General features: G+C 37.5%; 1 protein-coding gene across 1 annotated transcript in view; it reads right to left on the bottom strand.

The window, feature by feature from the left end:
- Positions 1-20,071, bottom strand: part of Su(Tpl) (Suppressor of Triplolethal) — a 43,428-nt gene that overhangs the window by 16,582 nt on the left and 6,775 nt on the right. The window contains exon 2 of the mRNA XM_077442893.1: positions 16,922-16,972. Coding sequence (XP_077299019.1) covers positions 16,922-16,972 — 51 coding nt within the window. The remainder of the gene's footprint in view (positions 1-16,921; positions 16,973-20,071) is intronic.

Here is a 20,071-nt window from a genome sequence, read left to right as displayed (position 1 = left end):
AATCTTCTCATAGTAAGTCGCACATACAGAAATATGTACTTGCAAAATGGTATTGTTACCAGTAATAAAACTTATTTTTTAATGTTTCAATCATGAGAAGCCCTAATTGGGCGAATCCAATTGTAATCTCGAGTGTGTGAACCGATTTTATGGAACCGCAGATAAGATCTGTGCTATGAGCTGCTAATTTCCCAAACACAAAAACAAGATTAATCAACCGGAAGCCGCGCACTCAAACATGTGCACGTGTACAGGTGTAAGGGCTTTGGACGAGATGTTCGCAGCTCGAGCTAAGAAAAACAGCAAAATTGGAATAATGGAATATTTTTAAGAAAAATTATGCAATTAGAACTGGCGGTGATGGTAGATCGAACGAATGTCGACCCGATGACCTCGATCAAACGACCAATGAGGAGTGAGGAGGGACAAGGTGCTGGCTGCTGGGGAGGAGGCATCACTCGACCAATAGCATCATGCGCCATTTCATTATTTATTTTTTTCGTATCACCATTTTACTTTGGTCCAAGATGCGATGGATACGCAAAATGTATTTAATATTTTTACTGCAACTCAAAAGTTCACAATTCGTCTGCACGCATTCAACGGATCTGGACCGAAATCGCACACCGTATCGAGCCGCCCATTGTTAACGGATATAATAAATAATATATATTAAGTTTACATATCAATTATCGCACAATAAGGAAAAATCATCACTTCGCATGTGTGCGATCGACGAGTGAGCAGTGGAAGTTGAAAAATAAGGAGTACGGTATTCTGCGTGTTTGACACACATTCTCTAATTGCTGACCGAATTTCGTCAAAACTGACCGATCCATCGATTGTGAGATCATCGTTACAAGTGGATCGAATTGAATATTGCACATCTGTATGTATGTGTGTGCGAAAAGAAAACTAGTCAATCGGGAATGTGTTTGCGAATTATGTGTATGTGTAATAATGTGATGAATTTGGCCCTCGCTTTTGTGTATTCGTCCGCTGGGAGTTCCACTCGTTAAATTTGATCAGTACAATATCCATGACATCTTCAAATTGGTTTTGTACCGTTATTTTGTAGAGGCGTGTGTTATAAAGCCGACGACTGGCCGGAAGAATGCGAACACACAACTCGGACGGTCGTACCCGACAGAATCTTCATCTCCCGTATTATTATAATGTAATGTAATTATAGTAGGGGTTGCCAACCTAGTTGAAAGTAGGTGCATTAAATATCTACTATTGAGTAAAAAAAAAATAAATATACTATTGGAGCCCTAGTTACTATACTGTATATATTGTTTTCTCAATCATTACTGTACAATGTATGAAATAGTAAAGACTTCGATCTACGTTCAGAATGTTCGAAAACTGTTAGGTATGTGGACACCATTAGGTATGTATGAGTTTTAGGTTGCGTGTAGATACATCTGAGTTTCTTAACCTTTTTGAGCCACGACCCAGATTAAGATATATAATAGTTGGGTTTCGCGACCCAAGGAAAGTAAGCAAACAAACACTTACTAGTAATAATATAAACCTACAAGTTGCTTATTTCATTTGGAACCCTCCAAGAGTGGTTAAAATTTGTAATAGTCTATCTGATGTATTAGTAACTTCAACCATTTTAAAAATAAGCTTGATGATTTCCTTTAAATGGTTTCTGTAGATCTTGATTTTTCCAGTTTATCTTTTGTATTTTCTCATCTTTTTTCCCCTCGCTATTTCGTGTTCTTTATATTTCTTTGTTTTTGGTTTTTTGTTATTTATCTTATTTTATATTTGTATTATCTTATAACTTTATGTATTAAAAAAAACTCATCTCATCTCAAATATTCTTAAATAAATAAATAAAAATAATGTGAAATTCATTGCTTGTATTACTGTAACTAGGAGTCAGATGATAATTATAGCATAAATTAAAAATGGCCACATAATTTTTCGAGAAATTATAATAATTTATAAAATTTATATTTTTTTAAACAAGAAAGAAACGTACCAAATCAATGAAAATTTAATATGAGCGTTAAATGTTTTCAACGATCCACGAGGACCAGACTTCTCCCTTTGAATAATAATAAATAAATAAATAAATGGTGCCGAGGACATATTGGTTGATAGGCTTTGAATGATAGCGGAAGAAGAGAACGTTGTTTGTAATATTTTCTTGCTTTTAGATATTATTTAATTTTAATGTGTTAAGAATTTCGCACACGCCACGAAAACCTAGGAATATCTGGCACTCGAAAATTCCATCCATCGAGATTCACAAACGTGAACTATTACATTAACGAGAATTCGAGTTCCAGATATTACGTATTCGTGATTTTCGTGTGCGAAATTGTCCATTTACGGTTATCAATACGGCATTGGCAAAACCATGGCGTGTCTTCATGTCGATGTAATTCGTACGATCTCATTATGTATTTCAACATGTTCCTCCTATATTTCTTTAAATATGGGAATCACCGTTATCGATCACTGTCAATACAAACATAAATTATCCCCGAAAACACTCAGGGGATGTGCTTTGCCATGGATCGCGACTGTATAGATTAGGCGTGCTACTGTTTTTTTTTTGCATGTGCAAAACTATCTAATAAATAACATGCCGCGTACATGCTGTGTGTCTGCACCTGTAGACGAGCTGCACTTCATGTATGAATTAAAGTTCGTTGTATTTTAAAAATATGTATATATGTATGTATTTGAAAGATAAGCTGCTTGAAGAATCCATTTTGAAACAGAGAAATGGACGTTGTTCTGCAAGATGGCTTATTAAAACGACAAATATTTGCCAATGCACACACACACACGCTACAGTGGAAGCAGGTGGCGAATCGCCACCCAATTGACATGGAAGAGCCGCAATTGGCTCGCGATCCTCTACTTGTCCGCGTCTGATATAATATGCATAATCAACCGAGATTAAGATATTATTTGCTCGACGCGTATTCGCGTCGAACTGTTGCATCGTTACACAACGCCATTACAGTTCGTCCGAAAAGTAGGCACGGCACACTTGTTATTGTAGTCGAAAAATTTGCAAATAAATACGTACGGACATAAATTGCATAACAAATTATTTAAATGTAGTCATTACAAAAAATCGAGATTGCGTCTAGACGTTGCAAAATCAAACGCAAACACGTGACCAGTATTATTATTCAGCTTGACATTTTCCAATGCTCGAGAGTGCAAAAAACGCACTAACGAATCCAAAACATTTTTTTTATTATTTATTTATAATATTTATTCGGCGCCAAGTTTATCGTTTTACTTTTAAACCTCAACTTACACTCGTTGGTGGTTTTTTTTTTTCGTTTTGAGAGTGCAAAGTTGTTGTGCGATCCGGTTACGTGTCCAGTGGCGGCCATTGCAAAACAATGCACTGGCGGCTGAGCGAGCGCAATTTACTTTCACCAATGCACAAGGGCGCATCCTCAAACGGCACATATCAAAATTACAAACTCAAATTAAATCAAAACAAATGGACCAGAGAACGAGAGAGAACCAAACCCACCTATGTAGACAGAAAATCATCACGAAAGATACACGTGTCCGCGCCCTTGACTCGACCGACTTTTACCACCAGATCATTATGCATCCATTTGAAAATCGATGATTAGAGAGTAAGAAGTAAACATAGTATCAAGGTCAAGGATGATGACAGTCGCTTTCGCCGAATTGAATCAACAACCTCGCCTCTGGCGCATATTATAAGCCATACAAAAACTTTGTTGCATACGTTCAAGGTATGTACATACATACGTGTACGTAATGCAATAATATAATATAATATATATCCAGAGATTCGAGTCGCAGATTATTTTTTGCGGGATGGAGGGTGGTGTGAATTGGGTAAGCGAAAAATGAACGTTGTATAAATATCACTTGATATTCAAACAAGGTCGACTAGAAATAACGTGGGTCCGCGTTGTTCTATCAATAAACAAGTCAGCACATTAATATTCAATTATTTGTGGCAACTTAAACCGACCTTACGAACAATCAATCACGACTCCTAACACTGTCTAATTATTGATAAAAGACCGTTTTCGTTCGTAGCTATAATTTAGGACCGCATGAGAGTCCACAGCCGAGTTTCCGGCGGTGTCTGGAACGTGGATTATATCGAACTTTTTCAATTAAAGGAATTTCGGAAAATTTCGTGTCTGTTGCTGTCAAAATGTAAAGGTCGTTTTATGTTGCGAATCTGACTTTCAAAAGGACAAGCCTTGAAGCAGACAAATTGCACTTTTGTACGAAACACGCTGTTTCGTGACTGTCTTGTTTTGATGGTAAATAATACCTTCTTGGTTTCCATATCGGTATCGTGTGTTTTTTAACCACGTTTGTCACTTAATCTTTAATGGTATGAATGTAAAGACCAAACACACAACTAGTATTTTCTGTCAATGAAGGCAGTGTGCCAAATCTCTACAAAAAATAGCTCTGACGACTGTTTCATGTCGCCATAGAAAAATACTAAAAACATTATACTTGTAAACTTCGCATAAGGAGAGTACGATTACTAGATTTAGATCCAATGGTCATAATGAATAAGCAATGAGCGACTAATCAAGAGTCAGTCGGATTTCTGTTTCCGCGTTAATTACTGTTAACCACTGAGAGGTTCCAGGGTTCGAGCCCTGGATTGGCTTCGATTGAAAAAATATATGTATATTCGGTAGTATTTCTGTAGTAGGTACTGCTTTGTCAGACTTGGATATTTTGTGACTCCCAAGTCAATCGTTTCCCATCAGAGTTATCGAATTTATCTGATTTCATGATAGAAATGGTTCCTCATCAAATTGGCAAAATCATCCTATCCATTTAGACGCCACTACTTGAATATAATTTCAAATTTATTTATGTACAAGTTTAATACCATAGGTGTTTAATAATTTAATACGTTTAGAGGCAACCTGTAAAATGGCATCATGGGAAAATATAAATTTAAATATATATTTGTTAAAAATATAGTTTCTTAAAATCTCGGTCTCTTGAGAGTACACCTTGCATCCTGCAACACATACGTCACACTTGCAGAGCAGGATGCAAATACAGGAAATGTCACCAGTTACATTGGGTATTTAACCTAAATATGCTTTTTCTAAGGTCGAGACCCATTTTATTAGATATTTTAGGTAATAGGGAAATGAAAATTTCGGAAAAATTATCAGTCAAGTTTTCGAGAAAATACTGACAAATAAATAATACAAAATTAACTCGTTTGATATTAAATTATTGACAGTATAATAATTGATTGACAAACGTGCAAGATTAACTTGATTGATTAAATTACTCCATTAAACGCGTATTTAAGGTGAAGGAACTCCATTAAACGCGTATTTCCTTTTAGTTGAAACGAGCTCAAATTTCATTATTTAAATTGAGTAGCGTGATGCGGCTAGAATGCGAGAAAAAGTGCGTACATATTAAAAAGTGTGCGGGGAAAAAAAACGACGTATGCAAGTGAAAGGAAAGAAATCTGTAGAAAAACGTGGCCCGATCATCCTTTCTACCAGCATCGAAACAGGTATACAAATTCGTATGTAACATCTTCGAAACGGGGGGTGGTGAGGCGGGTGTTAATTGTTCGGCATGCATTTGAAACACTCTCGATCTCTTTGCAAAAGAGATGATGTCGTGGGTTGTTTTCTAAATATTATACATATTGCCTATATACAAGTAGCGGTGATTCACTCGCTGATGACGAATCGTGCGAATACATATTGGCTTCTCTGAATTTTCAAAACGACCAGGAATTCAACTACGAACGAAAATAAAACGACAGTTATTCTCATCTGACGGCAAATTTATAATTTAACGTTTCGAAAGGAAACCGAAACGAAAGTGGAAGAAGGATAAATTATCGCGCTGCACACAGTATGCGATTTTATCTCTTTGATCTTCAAATTTCGGACGATTATTTACGATGCGCCCCACAAAGACGATTGGAAAACTGTTTTCGCGGTGCGTTAATTAGACTGCAGGAGTATTCTCGTTATGATCCCGAATGCTTAAATGCAATACGCGTAATTTATGCACATTTAAATATTTTCATAGTACATCTGCACGTACAAACAAACAAGTGATGATTTCACGATCCAATACATTCGAAGACAATTCTGAGAAACATGAGGTAACGAAATTAAACTTATCAACGAGGTAAAACATTATAAATGTATTGACAAATTATTTGTTATCAGTGCAGTTTGTGGGCCAATTTTCCAGTAAATTATGCGAGTATTCAGTCCCATTGATCAACGGTTCTCAACCTTTACTGTTTACTCGTGTACCTTTTGGCAGTTCCCCCAATTATACCCCTCATGTTAGATTTTTTTCTCATTTTTAATTAGACACTGATCTCTCCTAAGCATCATCGAGGTTAAAAACTATTAGAGATTGACTGATATGAAAGTTACTGTTCAGAATAGGATACAATATACCCAGAACGTGAATTAACCAAGAATTTGCCAGAGAGTCACATATCAATATATATATTTCTAAACATTTTAAACCCTTAAAAAATGGCAATGAAGTGAAAACTTGACAATTGGAATTTGAGCCACACTGATTTTTTTTTATTGAATAATACCCGCCACTACGGGTTTTGTCCCAAACCGATACGTATTGGCCAGATTTGTACTTTATATAATTTATAGCATTGTTATTATAAATTTTGAATTACATATATTGAAATAATGGTGACAAATAAGGATAGGTTGCCAATTTGTTTGGAACCATTCCAACAATGAAATCCGAAAAATTGGCAAACCCTGATAGGAAACGATCGACCTGGAGTCACAGATATCCAAGGTCTGGCCAGCAACACTGGATCAGGGATCGAACTCGTGAGGTCTCAGTTGTTAGCATTATATGTTAACCACTGAGCTATGTTGCCGGTTTGCAACTTAGCAAATTAGTGATGCCCATTGATTACATTAAACATTAGAGACAGATAAAGAAAAAGTCATCATAGAAAGTTCTCATATATTTACAATTTATAATATTATATGGAGACGAAAATAAATCAATATAAGAAAATATAATGGCAATAATTTCACCCCTATTAGCACTCCAGTAATCGCTGCTGTAAATAGCTGCGATTTTATATATTTCAACAATTGAATTATTTTTGAAAATGTAAATTTTTTTTTAATACGCTTATATATGAATATCGATTCGATATCTAAGCGTCGATTCATTAATAAATCAACCGCAATCACGATCGTTCAATTTTTTCTACATGCGGAAAAACAACCATCATTGTTTGTCTCAATCGTTCACAAAACAATCAGATATGTGATTCTCAAAACTATAGGGTTGACCTTGGCACTTCTATGTACGTATATTTATTTACGCAAGTTGATCCTCAACAAGCTAAAACATACAAACATATACTAATATTTATACAACGACTATTTATCCTCATTACGCACGAGCAATCGAAACTGACCTGACGCAAAATCGAAACATCAAGATTACGACCCAGAAGAAGCGCGCGTTGACCAATCGTACGTGACATAACCACCTGCCCCAAATCACACAACAATCAAAATGATGTGGCATTCGAAAGATATCGGCGAGTGCACTTAATCCGTCACACATAAAGTGTCACGTAACTGAAGAACATCGAGCCGGTTGCGACAAGTGAAATGCCTCTGGCTACTGAAGTAGGAGAAAAGCAGCAGCATATGAATGAGTGGTGTTTGAGCAGAGAGTTATGTGGTGTGAAGCGTCGTCACGTGAAGGTCGCCACCATTGAAATGACTCACTCAAGTCGGGGATTCCCAGCACAAACTATGTATGTATATACATAATGCATAGATAAATATAACTGATTTAGGATTGAGAAAAATTTCGCTGCGACAAAATCCCACTCGACTGGGCAGATACATTCCGGCATCAGAGTGTAATTTTCAAGATCATAAGGGACGGTATGGCAACCGTTAAAGTGTGAAGTGAGAGAGAGCACAGGTGTGCACACACGCGAGTCGCTGCCATCTGTTCCAATAAAATGTTAACACAATGCGTGCCGCGCAAAAGTGAGACAATTATTTATTAGGGGGGTCAGCTATCTGCACGATAGCCGACTGCTGGGTCGTCTCAGTCGTCGCCAGCTTCATTATTCGCTTTAGCGTGTAAGCACGAGTGCAAAATTGTTCCGTCTCCTTTTCAATGTGGTCTTTTTCGAGTAGGTATTCGTTTTATCTAATCGGTGTCTCTTGGTTGTCGCGTGTCAGAGGTCGTTGTTTTTTTTTCTCCGCACACGTACACATACGTTTGTGTTTGAATGTCATGTCACGGTTCCACAATCGTAATTTTTGTTATTCAACCGACATGAGGCAACAACATTTGAAATTCGTTCGTGTTATTACGTTAAGAATTAAACCGCGTACTCCACTGCACTCCAATTAACCCTTTCTGCGGGCACATTAGCGATGTTGCTCTATTGTTCGGGTTTGGCGTCAAATTTGGGACAGGTTCTCTTGTTTACTTCACCGCTACGTGATGGTCGTCGCATCCCAGAGATATTTGCTGCTCGATATTGTCTAGTTTTGGATGTGATGTCATCCGAAACTATTCCGAGTCATTGTTTCGAAAAGAGAGCGAACTTCCCGGGATACAAATTATAATTTGATCTCGGCTTATTGGGTTTCCTTCGCCCGAAACTCATCCAAACTTATGATGGATATTTTATATTTCCAATATATGCAAGCAATTAATGATTTAGTCGAGTCAGTCAAGTTATCTCAAAAATAGTATAATCGAAGCTAGAACTGTGTACATAAACGGGTCTGTTTGTTGACGGCAATCATACGGTATCATAAATAGGACTAAATTAAGCAAATACAACCAGACAGTTCTAGGATCAGACCTGCCGTTATTGCAAAGGTTAACTAGCAACAAGCTCGCAATTTAATAACATGTGCTTTCATGGATTTAGGGTTCTATAATTTATTGCTAATCGCTTGAACGACCGTCCGTGCGCAGACTAACGAACTTCGGAACTTCGTCATGCTATATTCCCCTGCACCATTTGAATAATAACACTCTCTGGCAAAAAAACGACCGTTGATGAGGTTAACTTTTCTTATTTTTGATCACTACACACGAATATGATATAAAAAAGATACAACATAGTGTTGAGTAAGCAAAGGAATTGAGTGCTACAAATTTGCATGTCGAAGGATGTTTATTTCCTCGCGACACCAAATATTGCAATTTAAGAAAATGGAATGTAGACACAAGAAAAATAGCACGATTCACATTTGTGAACAGATTGTATTGCAACGCGTTGTGCCTAGTTTGAGTGACACTTGTTGCATCCACTTCTATTATGTAAGACTCAGATCAGCCTAAATATTTTTTAGAAATTTCGCTATCGTTCTTACTACGCAGAATCTCGTTCGAAACAATGGCCAGGCGATGTAGTAAAGCAATATGTGTAACCTTCATTTTATCATTTCTAAGCCTCGTTAAGTATATGCTGACGGTCTCATTTGGCACGTATGAACAGCATTAGTCTAAATATGCGTACTGAATAGCACGAAAGGAAGTATTTATGAAGCGGCTCGATCGGATCGAAATCCTTGGTTTGAGATAAAAAAAATCAAGAGTAGACGCAAAAGTTGCGATCAATTAGAACCGTTGATCGGAGCAATCGGCGTTGAAATCGATGCCAAGGCGGCTGTGTAGCAGATCTGGGGTGAAATTGAATATATTTACTTGGCCGGCTTCCTCAGTGACCTGAGCAGAACCGACCGCTACTTGCACTTATAAATTTGCAAATAAAACGATCATAAAACACAAACGAATAATCAGAAATGAAGATGAATAGAGCAATTAAATTTCTGCAAATGAGACTTACGGAATTCCCAGCACACGTTAAATTTATGTTCGTTTTCATGACTAATCTGAAAATGCATAATTGCTATTTTTCGGCAACACCACACACACACGAGCATTACAGACAAATGATATTTTCATTCACTTCACTGAACGAACTTCACTTTAATGATTTTTATTATAGATACAAATGACACTCGGGACGATTCACTCTCAAGCCGCTGAAAACTACCTCAACTTACCTGAAAAAAGAAAAAAAAAATAGCATTAAAATACAATCACAAAAGCAAGAAACGTAACGATCTATAAATAAGTGCGAATCTTCAATTTTTTCTTCATCTTTCAAGTCGACAATTATCTGGTAAAAGTCGCACGGTACAAATACATTCTGTGTTACCTCTCTTATCTGCGAACGTGGGGGCATTCTCACAGATAACAAATGAACTTTGCGTGTAAAATTTTGATACATACATGGCTTTGTGTGGCATAGGTGCTATTTAATTATCAATTAATTCATAACATGTTTGGATGCAATGAAAGATTTGCAAACACGACTTTTTTGTCGCACCATTCGAACAATGCAGAAAAATTATTCAAATGGGTATAATAAAATTTTTACAAAATAATAAACGCCTAGCGTTGATGAAGCAAAAAGCAGATTCGATAATAAGCGACCTTCATTGCAGTTGATAGAGCAACATATTAACCCAAAACCGCAAACAAGGATTTAAGGTCAACAGGTATATAGTGATGAGAGTGAATTGTTCCCACTTTCCATTTGAAATCAACCCACAGTGATATGAAATGCGTTCTGAACCAGTACATTTTATCATTCGTACAATTTCACGTGTGCTAAACAGTTACACAAGTTAATAACTGTAGTGTGATCTATTCAATACATATACAATACGTTCACATGAAGGTCGCAATTTATGAGCGAATGCAATGTGCTGTACAATTTGCGAAACACACACACACACACACAGCAAAACGAGCAGGTATATATATATGTATTACATGTACATTTCAAACGTCAAATCTGCATAGATTACAATAAAGCCATACAACATGCGTTTCACGTTGTCGATTCCACGAAATGATATACATAGGTATATATATATATTTTTTTTCCAACATATTAACATGACAAGATGTGCACACTCATTAATATTAAAAAATTAGCCTTGTAATTTGGCGTAAACTGTTTGGAAGTGCGAATTCAGTTCAATGTGATTAGATTATTGAACTTGTGTGAGTACATAGGTGGAATGTATACGATATACATATGTCGTAGTCTTTATTTGGAGGCAGTCTGGTAGAAAGGGGAAGACGTGGACATGCGTACATTGATTACGGTCCTGAGGAGTGAGAGATTGTATTGAGCGAGAAAGCCACAACGCTGCCGAACAACCGAGTCACGAGTGTCGCCCTCCCTTCATAACTATGTATAGGTAGATTACTTGTTTATATTGTATAATAGCATACCACTGCCGATGTATACTATCTGTATAATCTCGACGTGAAAAAAAAAGAAGTTTATAGGGGGGAAAAAATTGCATAAGAAATATGGATGGGTGTATTAATTGAAGTTTGAACTCTGCTCGCGAATAATGAATGGTGGATTAGTTATAAATAAAGTATGAATATTTCATGGCGAATCGGTCGATGTTAATTTATTTCGTTAAAATAAAGCGAACGAAGTTGGGAGATCAATACGTATCAAAACGTGATAACCTTTCTCTCGTTGCGAACTTCGCGTCCCGTTCTACGCCAGCATTTTAGATGTCATCAAAGTCAAACGGTTTCGCAAAACTTTCAAAAGATTTGCCAAATTACACTAATTTTCGCTTTGAGCTGACTTTTTTAAATATATTCTTCTTCTCGGAGCTATTTAAATTCTGACAGCGGAAGAACGATAGTGTGATAGTTGATTTCTGCGAATTTCAGTTCATCCATTCTTCGAATAACTTTACATGGAACATCTGTTTATAAAACGAGAGAGTATAAACATAAATTGCGCGGTTTTTATAAAAATATAATTTTTACCACCTCCTTCTTTCTAGACTATCTCCAGAAGGCAAGGTAAAATTGCCGAGCTTATTCAGGCAGTAAAATTGTTTATGTCATACCAGCATCATTCAAAGCAAACTACAATAATAATATAACAAACGAAACCCATTGAGAGCGTCAAAACATTCAAATCGAATCAAAACATTGAACATTTACTGTTTTGCACTTTACGACAAAGCCTACATTGCTAGAATCAGCATAAAATTCGAGAAGCACTCTCCCTTTCTCTCACATCGCATCAGTACCATTCTAGAAGTAAAAAATTAACGGAATGCTTATTATACTAGAATGCAATATCGAAAACAACGTCCCAAAACCACACATAACCTGTTATGACATTGCATCAGAAACAAATACGCATATTTAAAACACAACAGTGTAAATCCCTTTAATACTATACATACAGACGGAAAATAATTACATTTTTACAAGCCTCTTCTATGATTGCCTTCGCTCGTTCGTCTGACAACATTTGGATTTTATATCCTACATTCTTCCTATCGTTTTGAAACTTTGCCATTTTGAGTGGTTTGGTCAACAATATATATTCAAATCAAATCCGCCAGTACGATGGTGAAAAATAATCGTAATAAAAAAGTTTAAAAAATGCTACAATTTCGACCATCATGACGTCTAATGGTATGTTGCGGTATTTATTTTCCTTTCCGCCACTCTCTCGCTTTGTCAGATTTTAATTGTTTAAACGTCTAGTTATTTTTCATTTTCACACTATATCTTATTAAATTTGCATTATAGATTCTCATTATCGCCCATATATATTTTAATTTCACTCATAGGTTATATAATTTTGGATGAAATAAATATTGAACAAATTTAAAACCACCATTTTTTACTAAGAACATAAAAGAGAAATCACTTCCCGTCAATGATCAATTTTTAAACCGAAAGTCATGTGACAAAGCTTTTCAGTGTACTCCTGGTAATTTTAGAACAATTTTCATTGTCAACTTTTAGCTTACCGCAAGCAATAAGGGGTCAATGTAAGAAGACTTACAACATATATGTTAGACACGAAGCAAAGTTTCCAATCAGTCGAGACAAAACAGATTCAATTTGACATTCTAAGCGGACAAATACGTTCAGTCGTACACACACACATACACAGCTCGGAACAAAATGTGAAAAACGGCCGAGGCTGGTAGTTTCTCTCGGTAGTCGAGGTTCGCGCGTCCACCAGTTACTCCACCTTGCATCCGGGTCGACAGTCGATCAATTTAACCTGTAGACGCCGGGCTCCAAAGCACCGAGAGTTGACAAAAGAAATCCGTGGCGTGGAGCGGGTGTGCGCCGCGTCCGGATTTAGCGCTGGCCGAATAGGGCGCCAGTGTCCGGTGACGACGACACTCCCGATTCCTGTGCTCTTAACCTCATCGTCGCCAATAACCTTTTTCGCACACCCGCCATTATCTTATATTATATCGTTGACATAACGCGTCGGGCCTTTCCCAGATCTAATATTAAAACGCGGACGAGTTCGCTCGTGCACATGGTCGGTCGTGTGTGTGTGTATGATCGCGATGATGCGAAGCGGACAATCATACCATGGTGTTGAATGTTTACTCTTGTAATATGTATGTATTAATGCAAACAACAGGTTCGATAAGGGGAAATCGTGTGCCTGTGGATTGTTCCGCTTCTGGATAAATTCAAGTCGAATTTCGATTAAAAAAAAAAAAAAACAAACGTTTCACAAAAACATGTTCCAAAGCGATAAAGTCGCACTTTTATCTAGTTGTTTACGTTTCGTATCTTATGTTCACAATATGCTACGTCTCAATGACCAAATAAACAAAATTCATAACTCAAATACCGAACTAGCTTTATTGCTCAGCTTCGCCTAGGAAACAATTTCAATTTCACCAACATGTTGAATCTCAATTAAACAAACATGGCTTTTAAGAGTGCCACGTAAGAAAATTCCACGCATGCTTATTCTATCATCATTCAGGAGGATTGATATGAAAAGTAAATAAATCAGGATTTTATTTGATACAATTGACAAGTATATTTAAATATTTTGGATAATAATACGTGTTTTATACAAAAAAAATCGGCCGCGTCATATTGAGATCGATGCACCATGACATTCGTCAGATTATAGACCTATCCAATATGCATACGTACAAAAGAAAACAAATACATATGTAATGATTATTAGATACGTCAGAACAAAATAAAACAAAGCATATTGATTTACAAATCGGCACACATTCACCGATGAAATTTCAAACGAAGACGAAAATCAATCGATGCTCACGCACATTTCAAAAGTCGGACTGATAACACGTATACATAATTACAAATATCGCCAGATAAGATAAGAACCGGTGCCATTATAATTCCATTATTTGATGTCAAAAGTATCTAGCGTGGTTGATACAAATAAATGTAATGACTGTTGTTTTCGTCTTGCAAAATCTGAAATTCTTGGGGGGGCTACAGACACACACACACACACATTCGATATCTACAGAGTACACGGACACCTTACGAGCGTTTTGATAAGAAAGCACCTTTTATCACCTTGCTCGCGCGCGTAATTACCCGTGGTTTAACAATGAAATGTCGGTGTATTTTTTGCCCCTGCCCCCGTTTATAGATGTGGTACGCGGCGTGCCAGAAAATTTGGGTCGGCGGCCATCGCCATCAGCTGGTCACTGTGACGCAGCAGCTCTCGCGACCATCAAGGATAAGGACCACACACCGCAAGTCCACAAGACGACGACGGAAAATTCTCCGATGCGTGAGGAGACATTATTGTACCGATTTCTATATACGTCGAAACAGAGTGGCCAACAAACGAGCGAGGTGCGAGACAAGAGTGGTCGCCCGGGACGGAACGGGTTTTCGAGAACAAAATCTGGGACACCGGCCACACATAATCGACACAATAAGAATTTTTATATCGTATTACACGCACTGTAGCACGGCGACAGCTCAGTGGGTAGAGCGTCAGCTCGTGAACTGCGACAGGTTCAGAGTTCAAGCCCTGGTGCAATTGTAGACAGCTGATGCTAAGTTTGGATGACGATAGACAGTATTTGCCGGTTTTATCTAGCTTATTTGATAAAATTACTCGATAAAAAACAGAATCATCATTTTTTTTCTCTTACAGAAACATACTAATGAAGTTGGTAAGAATGAAGTAGCAGCATTCAAAATTGAGCATGATCAGGGTTAAAAGACAGATTCAAGATTAGGATAAGTTAAACCTTCCAGATTGACTGATATGAAAGTTCCTGTTCGGAATAGGATACAATATATCCTAGAATTTAACAGAGAGTCAACTACCAAAAAAAAATGGCAATAAGTGAAAACTTGAGAATTTGGAATTTGAGCCAAACAAACACTATTTTATTATTAAATAAATTTAACCTTGGTGCCAATTACAGGTTTTGCCCCAATGCGATATCTATGGCCAAATTTGTACTCTATATAAATTTATAATATTGTTATTGTATATTTGAAACTATATTCAAATAATAGTGACAAATGAGGATAGGTTGCCAATTTGTTTGGAACTGTTCCAACAATGAAATCAGATAAATTGGCAAACTCTGATCGACCTGGAGTCACGGATATCCAAGGACTGGCCAGCAACACCGGGCCAGAGATCCCATGGCTCCTAAGCATATACGTTAGCCACCGAGCTATGATGCTGATATTATAATTTTCACTCGAAAATGAATAATCTAAAGTAAATTAATTCCATTTAATTTATTGTCAAAACCGACAATCAGGAAAAATATGGCATAATTTTGAATTTAAATGTAACACTTCCTGAAAAAGATCCGGGAATGCAGGAAAAAGATCCGGAAATGCAGTATAGTCACAAATTTCTGTCGCCAAAAGTGAACTCAGACCTCTAAATCCTTAAATTGTACTCTTCTGTGGTGCAATTATAAAAATTTCATGCCCAAAATCTAACTTTTAATATATCGATATTATTACAAGAAAATTGTAGATACACACACATAGGTGAGTGAAGAAGTAAAGCGGTCGATTTTGCGCCCAAAGATGATAATATGGGTGGCGCGTGTCACCGAGACGAGACTAGACGGTCCAGACGTGGCGCCACGAAAAGGATGCGAGTGTGAGGAGGGCAAGGGAGGGCCCCCGAGGACAGGCCCCCCGGTCAGTGTACTGCGAGAGCACCGCCACCTGAGGCCCCGGCGGGCCGTCGACCCCGGGACACCAACAGCTGCACCCGCAACATCATCACGCACACTTGTTCGCTCATCAACACCAAAACAATGCCCTCAATTGCACTGCTACCGCCACTGCCCATCATCAGGTGCACCGGGGACAAATCTGGCCTTTTTTGGGTCGTCTCGACCCGCCGGAATTCCGAAATTTTTCCACCGGGAACACATTTCACCGATTAGCATTAGGGCACCATGTATAGGCATAACATGCACGCAAGTCGAATGACATTGAAATTTTTGAAGATTTAATCTTGGAACAATCGCCTGAGAGGAGTCGAATGCTTCAGGTATGTATGCATGTAAGGTCGATCACACGAAATTTGAACACCTAACACTTGTAAATGTGTATGAACAATAAAAGTCCTATCGACTGTTTCAGACGTGTTCTATAGAATTTCTGGATTGATAAATAAGATTATGAATAAAACTATCATGTGAAAGAAAGTCTATTGTTAATGCTTTTAATTCTTAAAAATTAATATTTTATTGTTTAAGTATTGCTTCATGTGTATTTCTTCCCCTTCATACGCAAAGCACCACATTTTTTTTACTAAAAAGACCGCCAACCTTTCACTCGTCACCTTTCAACTCTGAGCTTAAACACTAGTTACTAACAGTTTCTTAAACTGTTCCGACTTCTTTTGCAGAAGTATATCCTGAACAAAAAGTTCAATCCTATTTATATTTACATCTACTAAATACAACTCAATTGATCCTCGCACATTATAAATTAAATTCGACTACACAGTACCATAAACGTGGAAACTTACCCCTTCATTTTCAGACAGGAACTGTATTGTGGGCGATGAGCCGATTCTTCTCTGAAATAAAAAAAGAAATATGTTATTAATTTAACGTTTCCAATCAAGCAGTGTGTATACAATAAGTATTCGAATGCCGATGTGACCTGCAATAGCATTAACCTTGACATTTAATACTTTGCTGCGTAAGAACAGGGCCTCGAGAAAAAATGGATTGTTTGTACCTCGTTGGCCTTTTGTCCGAACTTACTGGCCATGTTCAATGCATACAATTAGCGAATTTTCTAAAAAGTGTGCTATTTTTTCAAAGCAGAATCTCCTTGTTTTTGTTCGGTTTACGTATTATTATTAAATAGAAGCGCTAAGTAGAATTTCTAACAGTGGAACTATCAAGAGTGATTGAGTGTTTAAAATCCAGCATAAACAACTCGAGTATAAAATAAATCAACGCGCGCTATTTTATCAGTGTATTCGAGCCATTAGTCAATCCGTTTCAATATGGCATTTACACGGAAAACTTATTTACATATTCCAAAAAAACATTCATTTTTAATATAAAAAAATTTCAGGTAACGACCTGACAGTGAATTTTAAAATCCAGGGCTTTGGCGAATATCACTGACAGTGTGTAAATATGTAATCATGTTGTATGTCTATATGGGAGGGCAATGCACCGGGGGTGATGCATCTGTGCTCGATGCAGCCGAGCCGGTGAAGATGTATTGGCGGTTAGTAGGTTCAAGGCTGAACGGACGTTTATAAAAAAAAAAGGTGCTTGTTTACGATAGTGATTAGAAAGATAAACAAAGTGTTGTGATAAAACATGCACGCAATACAGTGCAAATTTATCGGTGCATCCGATGACAAATGCGAGTGTGAATGGAAAATGCGGTAAGAAATCGCCCATCGGGGAAAATATTATGGTTTTTCCTTATTTGGTCTTGACGCGCGTATGTGTTGACAAAAAAATGACGGCATTGAATACGTTAAATACACAAGTCGTTCGACAAATTATTTAATATTTTAAAGCGAGGCACTCTACTGTGACGTTTGAGCTACTGGTATAGAATTTGACATGACTGTGGCGGCGCTCGTAGCGATTGACAAATGATGCTAGCTACTACTTACACTTGTTGTCCCACTCTTATCACACATCAAGTCAAGGAAATCACATTACAATCAATATGAGAAAAGTAGAGTGTGTCTTGGGTGGTTAAGCTCCTTCTATAAAAGTGCGCTTGCACTTTGTGAAGGTTCCTTTGACATTGTAACACTGTTCTAATCCTTTCCTAAACTCATTTAGCTGATAAGGACAAAAATAAATAGTTGAAATTGTACCATCATGATAGTTGTGTGCGAGAACAAGAGAGAAAACATGTTTCGAATCATAGAAACCACATACTAGTTCTGGGACTTGTTTCAACAAATAACAGTTTTGTGCCATAAACGCTGTCTTAGATTGATTTAATCTTTACGAATCTTAATTACATATATGAATTCTGCATAAGGAATAGTATTTTCTTTATAATTGGTAGTATTCATATTTGCGATAAAATTTCTTTTACTTGTATCTGATTTTCTCCAGGATGCTTGGCATAACGAGGAGAGATAGAAAACGGAATACGTGGGTTAGAAGGTGGTTCATGTAATGGTGAGAGTAAAGTGAGTGGGCGAGTCACTTTTCTAGAAGAACGGACGAAAGAAGTGCTCGATTGATACCCGAGAGAATGCAAAAAGGTGCAAGGATGCAGGGCAGGACAGATGGATGAATGAAATCAGAAAAATACGTGGAATGAGACGTATGAAAGTTGCTCAAAACATAAATAGACGAATGGAAGCGTGTTGCAGAGACCTTCATCCAGCAGTGGATGGCAAATTATGATGATGATGTAGTAATTTTAAATCAACATGATTCGAAAATGTACAATGTGTAATGCAACTGCTATGAGCTCATGACAGGTGAGGGTTCATTTCTTTCACGCTTCGGTTAACCCCCACGTTTGGCATTTTAATGCACATAGGGACATATACATACATATATGTATTGCTTTACAGGCCAAGTCGATAACGCCATTACATAGCTCTCAGCTCAGTTAAGACAATGAGATGTACTTAGCCTCGGTTTTGGCGACCAGTTGCTGTGGGTCACGGCCGCCACCAAATATTGAGACGCAGTGCAGTTTGGACACGACCGAACGATAAACAATCAAGAAGACACACAATAGAAATACGTATAAATACTAGTTTGCACACGGGAGAAAAGCGGACTTTCAGATAGGCGAGCGGAGAAATCGACAATGCAAAACGGGACGACGCTTGTAAATACTGAAGAAACAGAAGAATACGTGCATGTAACATTTGACACGGTGCATGTAATATCGAAGAGTAAAAGTGGCGGAGGATGATGATGACGGCGGCGATGAAAGTGCAATAATAGGTGGAACATAGGAGGATACAGCAGAAGGCCATCATACTGGTTTTGTATGTAATTCCGAAATCAGCAATAAAACCCGACAATGGCTACTTTCTCCGCAATGATCGGCGCAAATGCGCTCTCTCGCCGTCTACGAAAAACGTCGCCGGTGCAGCGGCGCAAGACGCGAAATAACAATTCGTTATGCAACTCTGCAGATTAGCGCTAAAATCGCGCAAACCATCATTAAATGCAATTTAAATTCGACCTTAGAGAACCGTACCCGCCGCCACGGAACACGTACCGAATTTTCCACAGCCTTCGAAAACACTCGAGACAATGCAATGTCTCTTTTTTTCTACATTTTACTATTTTCGATGGTAAAATTTGACTTTAGGTAGAAGTACACATCTACGCATATTATATTCTATATATGTATATCGTATCGGTCGAAGGGTAACCGAACGCAAGGGCGACGAACTCATACAGATGTTAACAACCCTTCGTAATAGCGATGTCGTGTTTTCTAAATAGGGTCAATTTTAACCGCTTTACTAGTATGTGTTTTACTCCTCGATATTCTTTTAAAATCTACCTATGAGAAGGCAAATTTAACTTCAAAGAAAACATTCATGGTGGTTTTGCTAACACGTGTTTCATAAAACGCAAGTGAGTGTTTCTTACAAATTTACGAACAAAAATAGTGGTGCTATTTATAAATAAAATTAATAATGCAACTAATTGAA

Source organism: Arctopsyche grandis, chromosome 12, assembly GCF_051622035.1.
Source record: "Arctopsyche grandis isolate Sample6627 chromosome 12, ASM5162203v2, whole genome shotgun sequence".
Lineage (NCBI taxonomy): Eukaryota > Metazoa > Arthropoda > Insecta > Trichoptera > Hydropsychidae > Arctopsyche > Arctopsyche grandis.
Note: the sequence above shows the minus strand (reverse complement) of the source record. Positions and strands in the feature narration are given on the sequence as shown.